The 18625-nt window shown below is 46.7% G+C and overlaps 2 protein-coding genes across 4 annotated transcripts in view; one reads left to right on the top strand and one right to left on the bottom strand.

The window, feature by feature from the left end:
- Window positions 1–842, bottom strand: part of LOC129696380 (ATP-binding cassette sub-family F member 2-like) — a 56392-nt gene extending 55550 nt beyond the window's left edge. Inside the window, exon 1 of the mRNA XM_055634238.1 lies at window positions 714–842. The gene's annotated coding sequence lies outside the window, so the exon portion shown is untranslated. The remainder of the gene's footprint in view (window positions 1–713) is intronic.
- Window positions 843–961: 119 nt separating this feature from the next.
- The window catches only part of faim2a (Fas apoptotic inhibitory molecule 2a), a 43072-nt gene continuing 25408 nt past the window's right edge, over window positions 962–18625 (top strand). Inside the window, exons 1-4 of one of the 3 annotated variants that reach the window (XM_055634240.1) lie at window positions 962–1090; window positions 9785–10072; window positions 12127–12260; window positions 17604–17668. In XM_055634240.1, the coding sequence (XP_055490215.1) occupies window positions 9826–10072; window positions 12127–12260; window positions 17604–17668 (446 nt within the window). In that variant the 5' untranslated portion in view covers window positions 962–1090; window positions 9785–9825. Of the gene's footprint in view, window positions 1091–1292; window positions 1476–9784; window positions 10073–12126; window positions 12261–17603; window positions 17669–18625 lie in introns of those variants that run through there. The other 2 variants (XM_055634241.1, XM_055634239.1) reach the window with 2 other exon arrangements.

Here is an 18625-nt window from a genome sequence, read left to right as displayed (position 1 = left end):
AAACCAAACACTCTACCGAATCCCAAAGATGCAACGCACTCGTACATAAAATGCTCCACCAAGCGTCCCACCATAAATACATTGACAAAGGAGAGGCCAAGCGGCTGCTTCATTGTGGACTCCACCAGGTCACTGCAGCCAGCGTGTCACAATCAGCAATAGGTTAAATCTGTGCCGGGAGCCTGGCCCGTTGTGGACACGGCCCCGACCACGGGGCGGCCTGGCCCGGGGTGCGCACAGCCCAGCCAACTGTGTTTAAGAGGGAACTGCAGAGGCCGGCCCGAAACGTTGCCTATTTCCTTCGCTCCATAGATGCTGCTGCACCCGCTGAGTTTCTCCAGCTTTTCTGTGTAACCAGCCAACTGTGCGACCGCTGTCCAGACACGGGACGCCCACATCCGACACCCCCCACAACCTCGCCGGCGGCCTAGCCGGCGCTCCCTTGGTGCGGCAGAGGGAGTGTCGCAAGACAAAAGGGCGGCTCGGCCTCTCCATGATCCCGGCTTACAAATGAAGGCCATGTCCCGCTTCAAGCGTCCGTCCACCCGGCGTCTCGCCCGTTCAGGGGGAGCGGGGACGGGCTGCGTGAGCACCAGGCCTCATTCACTGACCCCAACACCTAAACAATTCATTTCAATTAATTCCTCGCGATTGGAGTAGACGGTCTCTCCCGTCCCCCGGGTGTGTATAACGGCAACTGGACGACTACTCACCCGGGCTCAGTCGGTCTCCTCAACGACTGGGAGGAAAAAGCCGCGTGCCGCCGGCCGGCTTCTGCTTCTCAGCGATGAAACGCACCCGTCAGCCACCGCTGCTGCCTGCTGGCTGCCTCCTGGAACTTGTAGTCCAATGCTCTATTTCAGACCGCTTCACGACAAGGAACTAATTAATACATGAACTGCATTCCCCATCAAACACTTCGCGGAGGCGCCGGCCTCCCATGTGCCCACTGACGAAACGGCACTTCTTTGGAGACTCTCGCATTCTCCCTCGGCCTTCATGGAGTTGTAGTTCAATATGGGAGCCTTGCCCAGTGAACAGGATAAAGAGGACAACATTTCCCATGACCGATCGCTGCAATGCCGCTAACGTATACAACATAGCTTTTCGATGTCCACATCAAAGATGGGGAAAAAAAGTATATTTGTAGATTGAAATTAAATCTGAAAGACAACCGATATTGTCAAAGCCACTAAGTGAAACCAAGGAAATGCCCCCCCCCCCCCCCCCGTCTCTCTCCCCCCCCCCCCCCCCTCCCGTCTCTCCTCCCTCCCCCCCCCCCCCTCCCCCCGCTGCGGGCCCCGTGACTGATTGACGTCAACGAGCTGGAGCTGTCATAGAGCGCCGCTAACGTCTCGCCCAGTAGTGGAACTACAACGACCAGAGTGCCTTGCGGCGTAACCTAGGTAACGAGCGGCCGCAGGCTCGCCAACGGTCAGAGGAGGCTTCCCGGGGTGGCGTGGCACAGTGAGCGGGTGAGAGAGCCGCTCCGCCCTGCCCTCGCCTCCTGCTGCGGGCGTTGATCGCACCGAGTCTGTCAGAGGGACCCAAGACTGGCGAGGTCCAGGCCTTGACACCTTGAACCCGGACACCGCACTCAATCGCGCGGCCTTCACCCCTCCAACACCCTCGGCTCCTGACTCCTGCTCCTAGTCGTCTGGCCAGTGACCCCTTGGTCATGACTTCTCTGCGCCACCTCTGTCTCTGGTTGTCTAAAACTTTGACCCCTTGATTCTAACCTTTGCATCACTTTTGGCCCTGGACCCCCAACATTTGATCCATTGTCCTTGACCTCTGCAGAATTCTTGACCATGGACCCCGAGCCTTTCACCGCTTGCTCCGGACCTCTGCACCACCCCGACCCTAGTTGCCTAGTCATTGACCCTTTCTCCTGACATTTGCAACAGCCCTGACCCTGGGTCCCTAGCCTTTGACCCCTTTCACCTGACCTCTGTACGATTCCTGACCCTGGATCCTGACCTCTCAGCACCACCCCTGATCTGACCCATCCAAAGACTCTATGTCTGATCCCTCACACCTTCAACTGACCTCCAGTCCTCAATTCCCCCTTATCGTATACTCTTCCATTCTTTTCCCCAATCTTCATAGAAACATAGAAAATAGGTGCAGGAGGAGGCCATTTGGCCCTTCGAGCCAGCACCGCCATTCATTGTGATCATGGCTGATCGTCCCGAATCAATAACACTTGCCTGCCTTCTCCCTATATCCCTTGATTCCACTAGCCCCTAGAGCTCTATCTAACTCTCTCTTAAATCCTCCACTGCCCTCTGTGGCAGGGAATTCCACAAATTCACAACTCTGGGTGAAAAAGTTTTTTCTCATCCCAGTCTAAAATGGCTTCCCCTTTATTCTAAGACTGGCTCCTGGTTCTGGACTCACCCAACATTGGGAACATGTTTCCTGCATCTAGCTTGTCCAGTACTTTTATAATTTTATATGCTTCTATGAGAATCCCCTCATCCTTCTAAACCCCAGTGAATACAAGCCTAGTCTTTTCAATCTTTCCTCATATGACAGTCCCGCCATCACAGGGATCAATGTTGTGAACCACCGCTGCACTGCCTCAATCACAAGGATGTCCTTCTTCAAATTAGGAGACCAAAACTGTACACAATACTCCAGATGTGGTCTCACCAGAGCCCTATATAACTGCAGAAGAACCTCTTTAGTCCTATACTGAAATCCTCTTTTTATGAAGGCCAACATTCTATTAGCTATCTTCACTGCTTGCCAACTTTCAGTGACTGGTGTACAAGGACGCCCAGGTCTCCCTGCACCTCCCCCTTACCTAACCTAACCCCATTGAGATAATAACCTGCCCCCTTGTTTTTCCTGCCAAAGTGGTTAACCTCACATTTATCTATACTATACTGCATCTGCCACGCATCTGCCCACTCACTCAACCTGTCCAGGTCACCCTGCAGCCTCCTAACATCCTCTTCACAGTTCACACTGCCACCCAGCTTTGTGTCATCCGCGAACTTGCTGGTGTTGCTCCTAATTCCCTCTTCCACATCATTAATATATACGGTAAACAGTTGCGCCCCCAACACCGAGCCTTGCGGCACTCCACTCGCCGCTGCCTGCCATTTTGAAAAGGTCCCGTTTACTCTTTGCTTCCTGCCTGCCAACCAATTTTCTATCCATGTCAACAGCCTGCCCCCAATACCATGTGCTCTAAGTTTAGTCACCAGTCTCCCGTGTGGGACCTTATCAAAGGCTTTCTGAAAGTCGAGATACACTACATCCACTGTGACCCCTTCATCCATTTTAATTGTCACATCCTCAAAAAATTCCAGAAGATTAGTCAAGCATGATTTTCCTTTCATAAATCCATGTTGATTTGGACTAATCCTTTTACTCCTATCCAAATGCCCCTTTATTATCTCTTTAATAATTGACTCTAGCATCTTTCCCACCACCGAAGTCAGGCTAACTGGTCTGTAATTCCCTGTTTTCTCTCTCGCTCCTGTCTTGAAAAGTCAGATAACATTAGCTATCCTCCAATCCATATGAACTGATCCTGAATCTATTGAACATTGGAAAATGATCACCAATGCATCCACTATTTCTAGAGCTACCTCCCTGAGGACCCTGGGATGCAGACCATCAGGCCCAGGGGATTTATCATCCTTCAGTTCAATTAGCCTATCCAATACTATGTCTTGCCTAATAAATATTTCTGTCAGTTCCTCTACCCCCTTAGATCTTCTGTCCTCCAGTACATCTGGGAGATTGTTTGTGTCTTCCTTCGTGAAGACAGATCCAAAGTACCTGTTCAACTCCTCTGCCATTTCCTTGTTGCCCATAATAATTTCACCCGTGTCTGCCTTCAAGGGACCCACATTTGACTTTGCTACTCTTTTTCCCTTAACATATCGAAAGAAGCTTTTACTGTCCTTCTTTATATTCCTGGCCAGCTTCACTTCATACTTCATCTTTTCAGCCCGTATTGTCCTTCTGTTGTCCTATGAAAGTTTCCCAATCCTCTGGCTTCCGGCTATTCTTTGCTGTGTTATACATCTTTTCTTTTAGTTTTATTCTATCCCCAACTTCTCTTGTCAGCCACAGTTGCCTCCTACTCCCCTTAGAATCTTTCTTCCTTTTTGGAATGAAATGATCCTGCGTCTTCCGGATTATGCCCAGGAACTCCTGCCATTGCTGTTCCACCGTCATTCCTGCTAGGATCCCTTTCCAGTCTACATTGGCCAGCTCCCCTCTCATTCCTTCATAGTCCCCTTTGTTCAACTGCATCACTGACACTTCTGATTTAATCTTCTCATTCTCAAATTGCAGATTAAACTAATCATATTATGATCACTACCTCCAAGCGGTTCCTTTAATTTGAGTTCTCTTATCATATCTGGTTCATTGGACAACACTAAATCCAGAATTGACTTTTCTCTGGTCGGCTCCATTACAAGATGCTCTAAGAATTCATCTCGGAGGCACTCTACAAACTCTCTTTCTTGGGGTACTGAACCAACCTATTTTCTCAGTCTACCTGCATATTGAAATCCCCCATCATCACAGTGGCATTACCTTTGTCACATGCCAGTTTTAACTCCTGCTGCAACTTGCACCCTACATCCGGGCTACTATTTGGGGGTCTGTAGATAACACCAATTAGTGTCTTCTTGTCTTTACAATTCCTCAACTCAATCCACAGTGACTCTACCTCGCCAGTCCCTATGTCTTTCCTTGCAAGGGACTGAATTCCATCCCTCACCAGCAGAGCTACCCCCCTCCTCTGCCCATCTGCCTGTCCTTTCTATAGGATGTATAATCCTGAATATTAAGTTCCCAGGCCCGATCTTCCTGCAGCCACGTCTCAGTATTCCCCACAATGTCATATCTACCAACCTGTAACTGAGCCTCAAGCTCATCTATTTTACTTCTTATACTTCGCGCATTCATATACAATACTTTTAATTCCTTACGCATCTCACCTTTCACACCGATCCCTATTACACTTGGCCATACTCTCCTATCCCTTTGTGAGCTTTCTTTCCCGTTAATTCTGGGGTAATTAACTATCCTTTTACTCTCTTTCCCTTTAACTCTGCCCTTGACTATCCTATTTGACATCCCACCCTCCTTTAAAACCACCCGTTTAGCAGTGGCAAACCTGCCTGCCAGAATGCTGGTCCCCCAACTGTTAATGTGCAATCCATCCCTTTTGTACAGTTCCCCCTTACTCCAAAACAGATCCCGGTGGTCTAAGAATCCAAATCCCTGCCCCCTGCACCAGTTCCTCAGCCACACATTCAGGTCCTGTATCTCCCTGTTCCTGCTCTCGCCAGCACGAGGAACTGAAAGCAAACCGGAGATAACAACTCTGGAGGTCCTGCTTTTCAGCATTTTTCCGAGCTCTCTAATGTCATGCTTCAGAATATTAATCCCCTTCTTTCCAACATTGTTTGTGCCAACATGCACTACCACTTCCGGCTGTTCACCTTCGCCCTTGAGGATTTTCTGCACTCTGTCCGTGACATCCTGGATCCTGGCACCACGGAGGCAGAACACCATCCTCGAACCCCGTCTGTTGCCGCAGAAACCCCTGTCCGTATCTCTCACAATGGAGTCTCCATCTACCATGGCATTGCCTGACGTCGGCCTCTTTGGTTTTGGCTCAACAGCCCTTTTTGATTCGCAAGCCAGTCCGCTGCTCAGTGTGTTAATGTCTTCTGTCCTTATCTCTCAACTTCCCCACAACAATCAAATATAGAGATGCTATTAATTGTCATCAACCTTGACATTAGCTCCTATTCTGCCTCAAATTGTGTTTAATGTCACATTTTAGTGACAAACATATTTCTAGAAACACCCACAGAAGAATGGTTGGTCACTGTTGCAATGTTACAACCAAATATCAAAAAGCAAGATCCTTTAAATAGTAACAAAATAAATCAACTTGAGCATTGATAAGTAATATTTCTGAAACAATGAATGTGTGATGAGAATAGTGGCTCTACATTGCCACTCAGTAGGATTATGGCAGATGATCCCTACCTTCTTGGCCAACGTTTATCCTTCAAGCAAAAGATTATTTGTTATCTTTTATGTGGTCATAGTCATAGAGTGAAACAGGGTGGAAATAGGCCCTTCGGCCCGACTTGCCCACACCGCCAACATGTCCCAGCTATACTAGTCCTACCTGCCTGTGCTTGGTCCATATCCCTCCAAACCTGTACCTGTCTAACTGTTCCTTAAAAGATGGGATAGTCCCAGCCTAAACTACCTCCTCTGGCAGCTTGTTCCATACACCCACCTCTCTTTGAGTGACCCCTCGGATTCCTATTAAATCTTTTCCCCTTCACTTTGAACCCATGTCCTCTGGTCCTCGATTTCACTACTCTGGGCAAGAGACTGTGAGAATCATTTGTAATTTTTCCAAATTTTGACAATGAAATATTATTGACCTGACACCAAAGTACTAAGTTCCCCATCTCCTTCCTGTGCTCTGTCTCATCATTGTTCATTGTTTGGCTCACCAAGTGGCATCATCTACAAATTTGTAGATGGAGTTAGAGCCAAATTTGGTCTTGTACACAGGGGGTATTAATAGGGGGACTGAAAATGTATTATTGTGGAGATTTGGTGTTGACAGTTATTGCGGAGGAGGTTTTGTCATCTATCCTCACTCTGTCGATCAGAAAGTCACAGATCCAGTGGCAGAGAAGGGAGCTAATTCCTAGGACCAGGAGATTGGAGATGAGTTTGGATGGAATTTTGGTATTCAAGGGAGAGCTAAATTTGATATATATATGTAGCTCCATAATGTTTGGGTCAAAGACCCATCATTTTCCTCCAGTCTTTCCATCACCTTTGGAAACTTTTATTGCTGTTTATCAACATGAGGACCAAAGTTGTGCCGATGAAAGTTAAAGAAGCCATAATGAGACTGAGAAACAAGAATAAAACTTAGAGACATCAACCAAAGAGGCCTACCAAAATCAACTGTTTGGAACATCATTAAGAAGAAAGAGCACTGATGAGCTTATTGATCGCAAAGGGATTGGCAGGCCAAGGAAGACCACAGCTGATGACAAAATTCTCTCGATAATCAAGAAAAATCCCCAAACACTTGTCTGCCAGATGAGAAACACTCTTCAGGAGCCAGGTGTGGATTTGTCAATGACTACTGTCCGCAGAAGACTTCATGAACAGAAATACAGAGGCTAGGCTGCAAGATGCAAACCACTGGTTAGCTACAAAAATAGGATGGCCAGGATACAGTTTGCCAAGATGTATTTAAAAGAGCAAGCACAGTTCTGGAAAAAGGTCTTGTGGACAGATGAGACGAAGATTAACTCATATCAGAGTGATGGCAAGAGCAAAGTATGGAGTAGAGAAGGAACTGCCCAAGATTCAAAGCATACCACCTCATGTGTGAAGCACGGTGGTGGGGGTGTTATGGCCTGGGCATGTATGGTTGCTGAAGGTACTGACTTATCTTCACAGATGATACAACTGCGGATGGTATCAAAAAAAGTTTTAAAAATGCCTCAAAACTCATTGGCCTGCGGTTCATTCTACAGCAAGACAATGACCCCAAACATATTACTAAAGTAACAAAGGAATTTTTTATTGCAAAAAAATTGTCAATTCTTGAGTGGCCAAGTTAATCACCCAATCTGAACCTAATTGAGCATGCCTTTTATATGTTGAAGAGAAAACAGAAGGGGACTAGCCCCCAAACAAGCATAAGCTAAAGATGGCTGCAATACAGGCCTGGCAGTGCATCACCAGAGAAGACACCCAGCCACTGGTGATGTCCATGAATCGCAGACTTCAAGCAATCATTGCATGCAAAGGATATGCAACCAAATACTAAACACGACCACTTTCATTTGCATGACATTGCTGTGTCCAAAATATTATGGTGCCCTGAAATGGGGGGACTATGTATGAACACTGCTGTAATTTCTACATGGTGAAACCGAAATGTGTAAAAATACCCTTTAATAAAATCTGACAACGTGCACGTTAACCTCATGTGATTTTTTGTGATACTGTATTACAAATCTCAAATTGTGGAGTACCAAGGAAAATAAATAAATGACGGGTCTTTGTCCCAAACATTATGGAGGGCACTGTATGAGCCTAACATAGGGGTACTTGTTGAGGGCATAGGTTTAAGGTAAGAAACTCTCTGGTACTGTAGGTCAGTGGGGGCGCTGCAAGCCGGTAGCCCTGCCAGCAGCGTGTTAGTTTTTTCTACTTTTTAATTTTTTTTCAGTGTGTCCTAATGTGTTTTTTTGGTGTCTCTGTGTGTCCTGTGTGGGGGGTGGTGTGGTGGGGTAAGTGGGAAACCGTTTTGGTCACCTCATCCACGGAGAGACGACTTTTTCCATGTCGCCTCCCCCGTGACCTAACATCGAGGATCGGTGCGGCCTTTCCCGGAGACGTGCCCGGGGCTTCAGCGGCGGGCGCAGCGTGGACTCTCGTTGCGGAGCGGGCGAGCCCTCGCCGGGGGTCGCCAGAGAGGAGCGCTCCGTTCGCTGGCCCGCGGCAGCCTGAAGTCACGGTCTGCAGAGCTCCAGCCGGCGCGGCGTCCGCAGCCTGTGATCCCTCGTTGGGGACCCGGGAGGAGAAGAGCTCCAACTGCCGACCCGCTGCCTACTTCTACCGCGGGCGCGGCGGGGACTTACCATCAGGAGCGGGGTCCCTCGCCGGGGACCCGTGGAGAAGAGTTCCGACTGCCGGCCCTGCAGTCTGCAGTGCTTCCGGCAGCTGCGCGGCGGGGACTTTAGATCTTCGACCGCCGGCCTGCGGCCTACACCAACCTGAGGCCGCGGTCTCCGGTGGGGAAGCACCGATTCTGGACTTACCGGGACTTTACCTGTCTACTCATCTGGTTGAGGTCCCGACCACGGGGGAAAATGAAGGAGGACTGGCCAAATGTTGTGCCTTCCACCACAGTGATGAATGCTGGGGTGGATGTTTGTGTTACATTTTTTATTGTGTTTTTGTGTGTTCTTTTTTTCATTGTACCGCTGCTGGCAAATTCATTTCACTTACACTTTATGTGCAAGTGACGAATTAAACTGATATTGATATTGATTGATATTGAGAATGGAAACATTTAATGTGTATCTGAGGGGCAACCTTTTTTTTCATATTAGTTGGTGGGTGTATGGAATGACCTGCTAGAGGGGATGATTCATGCAGGTACAATAAGAGCACTTAAAATACATTTATACATGTACATGGATAGGAAATGAGACTAGCTTAGATAGGTGGGCATTTTGATTGACATGGATGAGTTGGACCCAAGGGGCTGTTTCCGTAATGTATAACTCTAAATGTACAATGTACACACAAGGAACTGCAGATGCTGCTTTACAAAGAAAGACACAGAATGTTGAAGTGACAGCGGGTCTGGCAGCATATTTACAGGATAAAACCTGGCAGGTAATAGGTTATCACAGGCGAGGGGGGTTTTGATAGGCAAATGGATGGAACAAAGGCCAGAAACTAAAACAGAAGATGTGAGACAAAGGAATTGAAGAGTTGCAGATTGTGAAACCAGAGGAAGGAATGGAGAAGGAAGGGGAGGGGAGAAATAGGTGCGAGTCTAGGTGGGGCCCAGGGGAGGGGGCGGGTTAATGTGTGGGGTTCAGGCAGCATCCCAAGAGGACCTGGATAGGTGACATTTCAGGTCGGCTCCCTTTTTCAGACTAAATGCACAGTTATTTGTCTCATGAAGTTGAGCCGCTTGGATATGTGAATATCTGACTGTTTTTTTTTCATCTCCTAGCACGTCTGGTTTCCCACTGAACATCCTGTGACTGTTGGTTCATGGCCCATCCATCAGCCCCGCCAAGCTACTCTGAGGCAATGGCAGGCAATCATCCCCGGTCCCCGGGTCACCAGCCAGTCTACGCTGCCCCACAGTCGGTGTACGTAGGCTCGCAGCCTTATCCCATGCAGCCGCCATACGTGATCCAGCAGCCTTACTCCATGCAGCAGCCTTACCCTGGCCAGCAGCCCAGGGTCCAGTCAGGAGCAGTACATCCCAACTGGGCCTTTGAACAGCCTGGCTCCCGTGAGTATCTGTTCTGGAGAATGTATCGCAAGAACAAAGTTGAGAACCAGCGAATCTGTGGAATGTATTCATTCAAGGCTGTGGAGACCGTCAATGGATATTTTTAAGGCAGAGATTGACCGATTCTTGATTAGTAAGGGTGTCCGGGGTTGAGAGGCAAAGATAGATCGGCCATGATTGAATAGCAGAGTAGACTTGATGGGCCGAACGGCCTAACTCTGCTCCTAAACCTTATGAACTGCAGATAAGACCATAAGACATAGGACCAGAACTAGGCCATTCACCCCTTTGAGTCTGCTCCACCATTCACCATGGCTGATCTATTGTTCCCGCTATACCAAATTCTCTTGCATAATCTTTGAAACCCTTCCAAATCAAGAGCCTATCAATTTCAGCTTTAAAAATACCCAAATATATTGGCCTCCACAGCCGTCTATGGCAATTAATTCCACAGATTCACCACTCTATGACTAAAGACATTTCTCCTCATCTTAATTTTGAAGGTACAGTATGTCCTTTTACTCTGATGCTGTGCCCTCTGGTCCTAGTCTCTCCCATTACTGGAAACATCCACTCTATCTGGGTCTTTCATTATCTCGTAAGTTTCAATGAGATCCTCATCCTTCTCAACTCCAGCAAGTACAAGCGCAGAGCCGTCAAACACTTATCATACATTAACCCAATCATTCCTGGGATCATTCTTGGAAATCTTTTCTTGACCCTCTCCAATGCCAGCACATCCTTCCTCAGATATAGGACTCACAACTGCGCACAATATTCCAAATGTCGCCTCACCAGCGCCTGATAAAGCCTCAGCTTAACATTCTTGCTTTTATATTTTAGTTCCCTCAAAATGAATGGCGATAATCTTAAATAACAATTTGGATTAGTGTTTAGTTTTGGTCATCCTGCAATAGGAAGGATATTATTAAGCTGGAAACAATGCAGAGAAGATTTACAAGGATGTTGCCAGGACCTGAGGGCATCTGCAGTTCCTTGTGCTACAGGGAGAACATACAAAAATTCTGTACAGACAACACCCATGGTCAGGATCAAACCCAGGTCTCCAAAGTTATAAGACAACAGCTTTACCGCTGCGCCACCATGTGCTACTGTTGCAAGTTAAAGACAGCATCTCGCTGAGGGGTTAATCATGGGGTTATATATCATTGGTCCTTCGTTATTGCGAGGGTATAAACTCAGGGACTCCCAATCCAACAGAACTGTGGAGAGACCTCATCAGAAGGACCAAAGTGGACCATCATCTTCTCAAATGCAATTCGAGATCAGGAAGAAAGGATGGTATCTCAATCCCAGAAAATGTAAAACTAAATAAAAATGCAATATCCAAATAAACTTGCATTGAATTACAGGCTGAAGTGTTGGCACAGTGGCACAGAGGTAGAGCTGCTGTCTCACAGCACCAGAGACCCGGATTCAATCCTGACCTCAAATGCTGTCTGCATGCAATTTGCACATATTCCCTTTGGCTATGTCAATTTCCTATGGGTGCTCCTGTTTCCTCCCATATTTCAAAGAAATGGGGGTTTGTATGTTACTTGGCCTCTGTCCTGGTTTAGAGTTTAGAGATACAGCGTGGAAACAGTCCCTTTGCTTGACCAGCGATCACCCTGTACACTAGCACTATTCTATATACAATTTACAATTTCACCTAAGCCAATTAACCTACAAACCTGTAAGTCTTTGGACTGTGGGAGAAAGACTGGGAGGGAGGGAGAATTGGTCACAGGGAGAACTGACAAACTATGTACAGACAGCACCCGAGGTCAGGATCAAACCCAAGTCTCTGGCACTGCAAGGCAGCAAATCAACTGCCACCCTGGTGCGGTGGGAATGGATGCGAAAGTGGGATAATGTAGAACTAGAGTGGAGACACAAGAAGCTGCAAATGCTGGAATCTTGAGCAAGCAACAGACAAAGTGCTGGAATAACTCAACGGGTCAGACAGTATCTCAAGATAACACAGATAGCTGACTTTTCATTTCAGGACCCTGCGTCAGTTTAATGGATTTCCTTTTGCTTTTTCTGTCCAGACCCTGGATTCAGTCCTGGATATACGTCTGCCTCATTCCCTCCTTCCACTCAGCCCAGCAACCTCGGGAGCATTGACGCGTTTACCACAGAGGCCTGGAGCAACCAAATGATAAGGCACATGTTTATCCGGAAGGTGAGTCCATCCTCGGGTAGGCAGACTGTCAGCCTGTAGGAAATGACCAGACTCACACATAGTGATTAGAATCCATAGTCTTTTATTAGCAACTCTGCGGAGGAAATACTAGGTGCTTTCGTCTCCATGCATTCAGCTAGTCTAACTGGAGAGAGAGAGAGAGAGAGAGAGCTCACTAATAAAGGGCCTGTCCCACTGTACGAGGTAATTCAAGAGCTCTCCCGAGTAAAACAAAAATCAAACTCGTAAGTATGTAGAATGTACGTAGCGGCTACGTCGGAGCTCGTGGATGTCCTGTAGCAGTTCGTAATGTTAACGTAATGTGCAGCAAGCATAATCTGTGTGGTAACATATATATAGTATTAACACACTTATCTACATCCTCCCTCTTAAGGAATTAAATGCAAATGTAAACTACTGAGTACTACAAAGAATTAAATGCAAATATATACTGCTGATTATAGAAAGCACACATAGTATGTGGCAACAAACTGGAGAAAGTTCAAACATAGCCCGGGTACTTCACGGTAGGCTTACAAACACGACCAGCACACGTACAGTACAGTCCTGCATCTCCCGTCACCGGGGACACACTAGGTGGTGAAATAGGTGTTGGAGATCGAAACGGCACTCCCGGGGACGAAACAGGAGACTTTGGCACAGGTGGCAGGTGGCGTGACCATCGGCAAAGTAACCCGGATCAGAAACAGGTTGTCATGCTGGTGCAGTCGGGCCGATGCCGCTGGATGTGGATGGAAGTACATTTGTGCGGTCAGGATAGTATGGAGCTGGCTCATTCACAGGCAGGATATTGGGTGAATCTAATTGGCAGGGGTGCCGAGGAAGAGGATTTCTTGGAATGTATGCGGGATAGTTATCTAAATCAACATGTAGAGGAACCAACGAGAGAGAAGGCTATTTTAGACTGGGTATTGAGTAATGAGGAAGGGTTAGTTAGCAGTCTTGTTGTACGTGCCCCCTTGGGCAAGAGTGACCATAATATGGTTGAGTTCTTCATTAGGATGGAGAGTGACATTGTTAATTCAGAAACAATGGTTCTGAACTTAAAGAAAGGTAACTTTGAGGGTATGAGACGTGAATTGGCCAAGATTGACATGCAATTAATTCTAAAAGGGTTGACAGTGGATATGCAATGGAAGACATTTAAAGACTGCATGGATGAACTACAAACATTGTTCATCCCAGTTTGGCAAAAGAATAAATCAGGGAAGGTAGTACTAGTAGGTAGAGGAACAGCTTCTACAACAATACTATCACATTGCTGAACTCGGAGTCCCGCCGATAGATTTCTCTGGTCCCTCCGTCCCCATTGTTTAATTATTCTGTATTTCTTGATTATTCTGTATCTTCTCTCTTTCTATTTTTTTTTTTTTTTTTTTCTTTTCATGACATTCCTGGGATGTCACGACTGTCTTATGAAGAAAGACTGGATAGACTTGGTTTATACTCTCTAGAATTTAGGAGATTGAGAGGGGATCTTATAGAAACTTACAAAATTCTTAAGGGGTTGGACAGGCTAGATGCAGGAAGATTGCTCCCGATGTTGGGGAAGTCCAGGACAAGGGGTCACAGCTTAAGGATAAGGGGGAAATCCTTTAAAACCGAGATGAGAAGAACTTTTTTCACACAGAGAGTGGTGAATCTCTGGAACTCTCTGCCACAGAGGGTAGTTGAGGCCAGTTCATTGGCTATATTTAAGAGGGAGTTAGATGTGGCCCTTGTGTCTAAGGGGATCAGAGGGTATGGAGAGAAGACAGGTACGGGATACTGAGTTGGATGATCAGCCATGATCATATTGAATGGCGGTGCAGGCTCGAAGGGCCGAATGGCCTACTCCTGCAACTAATTTCTATGTTTCTATATCTTGCCTATTATGTCTGTAGATGCCGCCATCGGCATTGACCAAGTATGAAAGTGGCTCGGACGCAGTTCCAGAAATTACACCGATGCGGTTGTGACCTTTGTCGGTTTGCAGACGCACCACTTGTCCCTCGGCTAGTGGGGGATGCGGTCTGCTCGTTTTGTCATACCACTATTTTTGAATGTCACGCTTATGTTGCAGTCTGGACTGAATTCAGATGGTGGGACCACCTGCGGGATTATTGTCTGATTTGCTACAGGCAATGTGGCTCGGGTCTGCCTTGACATCAGACGCTGAGTGGGTGAACCCAATATTGGGTCGCACGAGATGTTGCACAGGTTAAGCAGGTCCAGATGCACATCTGACTTTGCTCTGTGAGACCGTTCCATTAATTGTTTGGCACTCCTGGTGGCATGTTCAGCTAGTTCATACGACTGAGGGTATTCAGGGCTGCTGGTGATGTGACGAAAACACCAGCGTATAGCAAAGTCTTTGATGTACTGGCTGGTAAATTTACTGCCATTATCAGATAGTAGTTGACATGGAGCTCTGTGGTCGGAGAAATGGCGTGCCAGCTTCTGAACTCCCCATGAGAAGTGGGGCTACTTAGAAGATCGATGTCAAACCGACCAGAATACGAGTCAACAAGAACCAGGTATTGTTTGCCATGCCACTCAAATACAATGTTCCGTGTCTGTCATGGTGCACGAAGCACAGTCAACAGGCCTGTTGCCGTTACCAGCACCTTGGAGGTAAGCTGCTCCTAAACCGTACTGTAAGGTGTGACAAGTGTGACCAGTAATTTAGCATTAAAGTAGGCGAGGGTGGGGGCACGGACATCTGTTGTTTAAGAGTGTCAAATGTCCTCTGCTGTTGCTCATGCCAGGCCCAAACAGTGTCTTTGTGGGTTAGCTGGCGCAGTGGGGCCGATAGTTCACTGATGTTTGGAATGAATTTCCCTAAGTAATTTACCATGCCAAGTAATCTCTGTAGGCTTAGCACGTCTGTGGGTGCTGGTAACTCGTTGATAGCAATGGTTTTTGATGGATCGGGTTTGAGGTCGTTTTTAGTGAACACATGGCCTACGTAGTTCACCTCATTGACTCTGAATTTGCACTTTAGAGGGTTTAAATTAAGATTGATTTCTTTAGCGCGGTCCAGAACCTTCTTTAAGTTTGTGTTGTGTTCTTGAATAGTTTGTCAAACAACAAGGATATCATCAACTACGATGGAGCATGGATAACCTGCAAACAATTGTTCCATAGCGCGTTGAAATACTTCACTAGCAGAGCTTATCCCAAATGTAATACAAATAAATTTGTAATGTCCAAAGGGTGTGCTGACAGTGGTTAACTTGGAGGAGTTGTGATCCAGGGCAATCTGCCAGAAAGAACTCTTGGCATCCAGAACTGTGAATATGGTCACCTTGCCCATCAGCGCTGCAGTTTCTTCCACTGTGCGCATGGGATGGTGTGGTCGCTTAATGGCAGTGTTTAAATCTTTAGGATTAATGCAAATCCATGTTTCTTCCTTATTCTTTTTCGTTGCTGCGACGATGGTCGAGACCCAATCCGATGGATTAGCGACGGGGGCAATCACCATTCTGTCGAGTTCACCTTGTACCCCGTCCTGCATAGAATGGGCAATCCGGTCTGCCGGACAGACAACTGGGAATACCTCGGGGTCAGTCGTGATTGTGTATTTGACAGGTAACCTGCCCAGCTTGTCGTCGAACAGACTTTTGGATTGTGTCAGGATTTGTTGAGTGAAACCACATGTAGCAGACAGTTGATAGACAGATGTACTGAAGGTGACCAGACCCAGGTCATTACAAGCATCAATGCCTGGCAGAGAAGGGACTTTTTCTTGGACAATAAAGAAGCTCAGGCTGTGGACAAGTGATCAAGATAGCATCGTAGCTCAACTTGACTAATAGGGTACACTGCGTCACCTGCAAATGGAAGTAGAGTGGCAGCCGTGTGATTGATGACATCGTTTTTTTTAAATCCTATTGATTTCAGATGAGGATAAAACGAGCAACGAGCTCCAATGTCGAGTTTAACAATAACATTCATCCCTCAATGAGGAGAGTGACCACAGGATCTTGATGTTTACAGGACAAATCCAGCAAGGAATGTATGTTGATATCCAGTTTCTCGTTACCAGACAGTGTGTCCTCGTTAGTCAGAAAAGCTTGCGTGGGAGCCGCATGGGAAGGCTCTGGATCTAAGCTCTCATGTTGGAGCAGGTTGACGGATTGCTTTGTCTGTACTCTGTTTCCACGTGAACGGCAACAACGAATGAAGTGATTTCTGCGTTTATAGAAGTGGTAAAGTTTTCCATTAGCCGGGCAACGTCCACGAATGCCTGCATGCGAACCTCCACAGTTCACACAATTATTAATGAACTTAACTGCAGATCTGTGAAAATTCGCTGGTCTCCGATTGGAGGCATGGGTTCGAATCCCACTTCTGACACCATGTAGGAAATGACCAGACTCGCACATAGTGATTAGAATCCATAGTCTTTTATTAGCAACTCTGCGGAGGAATCACAAGGTGCTTTCGTCTCCATGCATTCAGCTAGTTTAACTGGAGAGAGAGAGAGAGCTCACTAATAAGTCTGTGGGCGGACCAGTAGTATGAGTGACATAAGGAATGTGTAGCAAGCATAATCTGTGTGGTAACATATATATAGCATCGACACACTAATCTACACAGCCTGATCAGAAGTCTGGGCCCAGAGCGGTCCCTCAGTTTTATCTCATTCTCTATCTCACAGCCTGTCTCTCAGTCTCTGTTTTGTCTCTTTCTTTCTCTCTCTTACTACCTTGCTCACACTTAGTCCCTTGCCGTCTTTTTTGTGTGCTGTTTTTTGCTTTCTGTCCATGCCTCATTCCACACCTCAGTCACCAGCCCAGGACCACTGGCTTTCCTGTACTGGTTATGAAGTCATAGAGCACGGAAACAGGCCCATTGGCCCAACTTACTCATGCCGACCAAGATGCCCCACCTGCCCACATTTGGCCCATTTCCATACCTGCTCAAGTGTCTTTTAAATGCTGTTATAGTACCTGTCTCAACCACCTCCTATGGCAGCTCATTTCAAATACTCATCAACCTCTATGTGGCAAAAGTTGCCCCTCAGGTTCCTATTAAATCTTTCCACTCTAGCCTTAAACCTATGCCGTCTGGTTCTTGATTCCCCTACTTGGGTAAAAGCATCTGTGCACTCACCCTATCTAATCCCCTCACGATTTTGTACACCTCTATAAAATCATCCTCAGCCTCCTACACTCCAAGGAAAAAAGTCCTAGCCAGCCCAACACCTCTCTCGAATCCTGGCAACATTCTTGTAAATCTTCTCAATACGCTTTCCAGCTTAATTGAAAAAAAGGACAGAACATCTACCATCAATAATCTGTACATGGCTGATCTTTCTGGGTTCTTGGCTTCCCACAGGTTTATGCCATTTTGATGGTTCAGTTGCTGACGACCTTTGGACTCGTGGCTGTATTTATGTTCTGGTAAGTCTCCTCATTCCAACCTTTGACTTGATGATATATTTGATTGCCATGCTACAGATGAATCAGCACTCTGCATGATCCCATTTCCAAACATTTCTCCAAAAGGCTTCAGGCAGGGAGTTCCCAACCTGCTTCAACGTGGGAAGCAGAGTCGCGGCTCCTGGAAGTAGTTTAGTTTGCAGTTAGTTTCGTTTATTGTCATGTGTACCTAGGTACAGTGAAAAGCATTTTGTTGCATGCTATCCAGTCAGCAGAAAGACCATATATGATTACAATCGAGCCGTCCCCGATATACAGATAAAAAGAGTAGTGTATAGTGGACGATAAAGTCCAGTAAAGTCCGATTAAAGATAGTCCGAGGGTCTCTGATGAGATAGATGGTAGCTCAGGACCGTTCCCTAGTTGTTGATATGAAGGTTCAGTTGCCTGATAACAGTTGGCAAGAAACTGTCCCTGAATCTGGAGGTATCCCCCCTCCACAGTTCTGTACCTCTTGCCTGATGGGAGAGGAGAAGAGGGAGTGTCCAGGATGAGGCTCGTCCTTGATTACGCTGGTGGCTTTGTCGAGGCAGTGGGCAGTGTAGACGGAGTCAATGGAAAGGAGGTTGGTTTGCGTGATAGTCTGAGCTGCATCCATGATTGTCTGCAATTTCTTGCGGCCTTGGATGGAGCTGTTCCTAAACCAGTTTAAGTCAGATAAGCGACGGGGTTGCATTTTGAGGTAAAACAAGTGAAGGATCTTCACAGTGAACAGTAGGGGCCTGGGAAGTGTTGTAGTGCAGAGAGATCTTGGAATACAAGCACATAGTTCCCTGAAAGTGGGGTTGTATTGTATTGTTGTATTGTATTGTATTCAAATTTATTGTCATTGTCTCAATTTGAGATAACGAAATGAATTTCCCGTACAGGCAGTATCATAAAAAAAAATCACAAAAAAAATAATAACAATAAATAATA

Source organism: Leucoraja erinacea, chromosome 4 (assembly GCF_028641065.1).
Source record: "Leucoraja erinacea ecotype New England chromosome 4, Leri_hhj_1, whole genome shotgun sequence".
Classification (NCBI taxonomy): Eukaryota; Metazoa; Chordata; class Chondrichthyes; order Rajiformes; family Rajidae; genus Leucoraja; species Leucoraja erinaceus.
The sequence above is the reverse complement of the archived record's forward strand: the minus strand, read 5'-3'. Positions and strand labels throughout refer to the sequence as shown.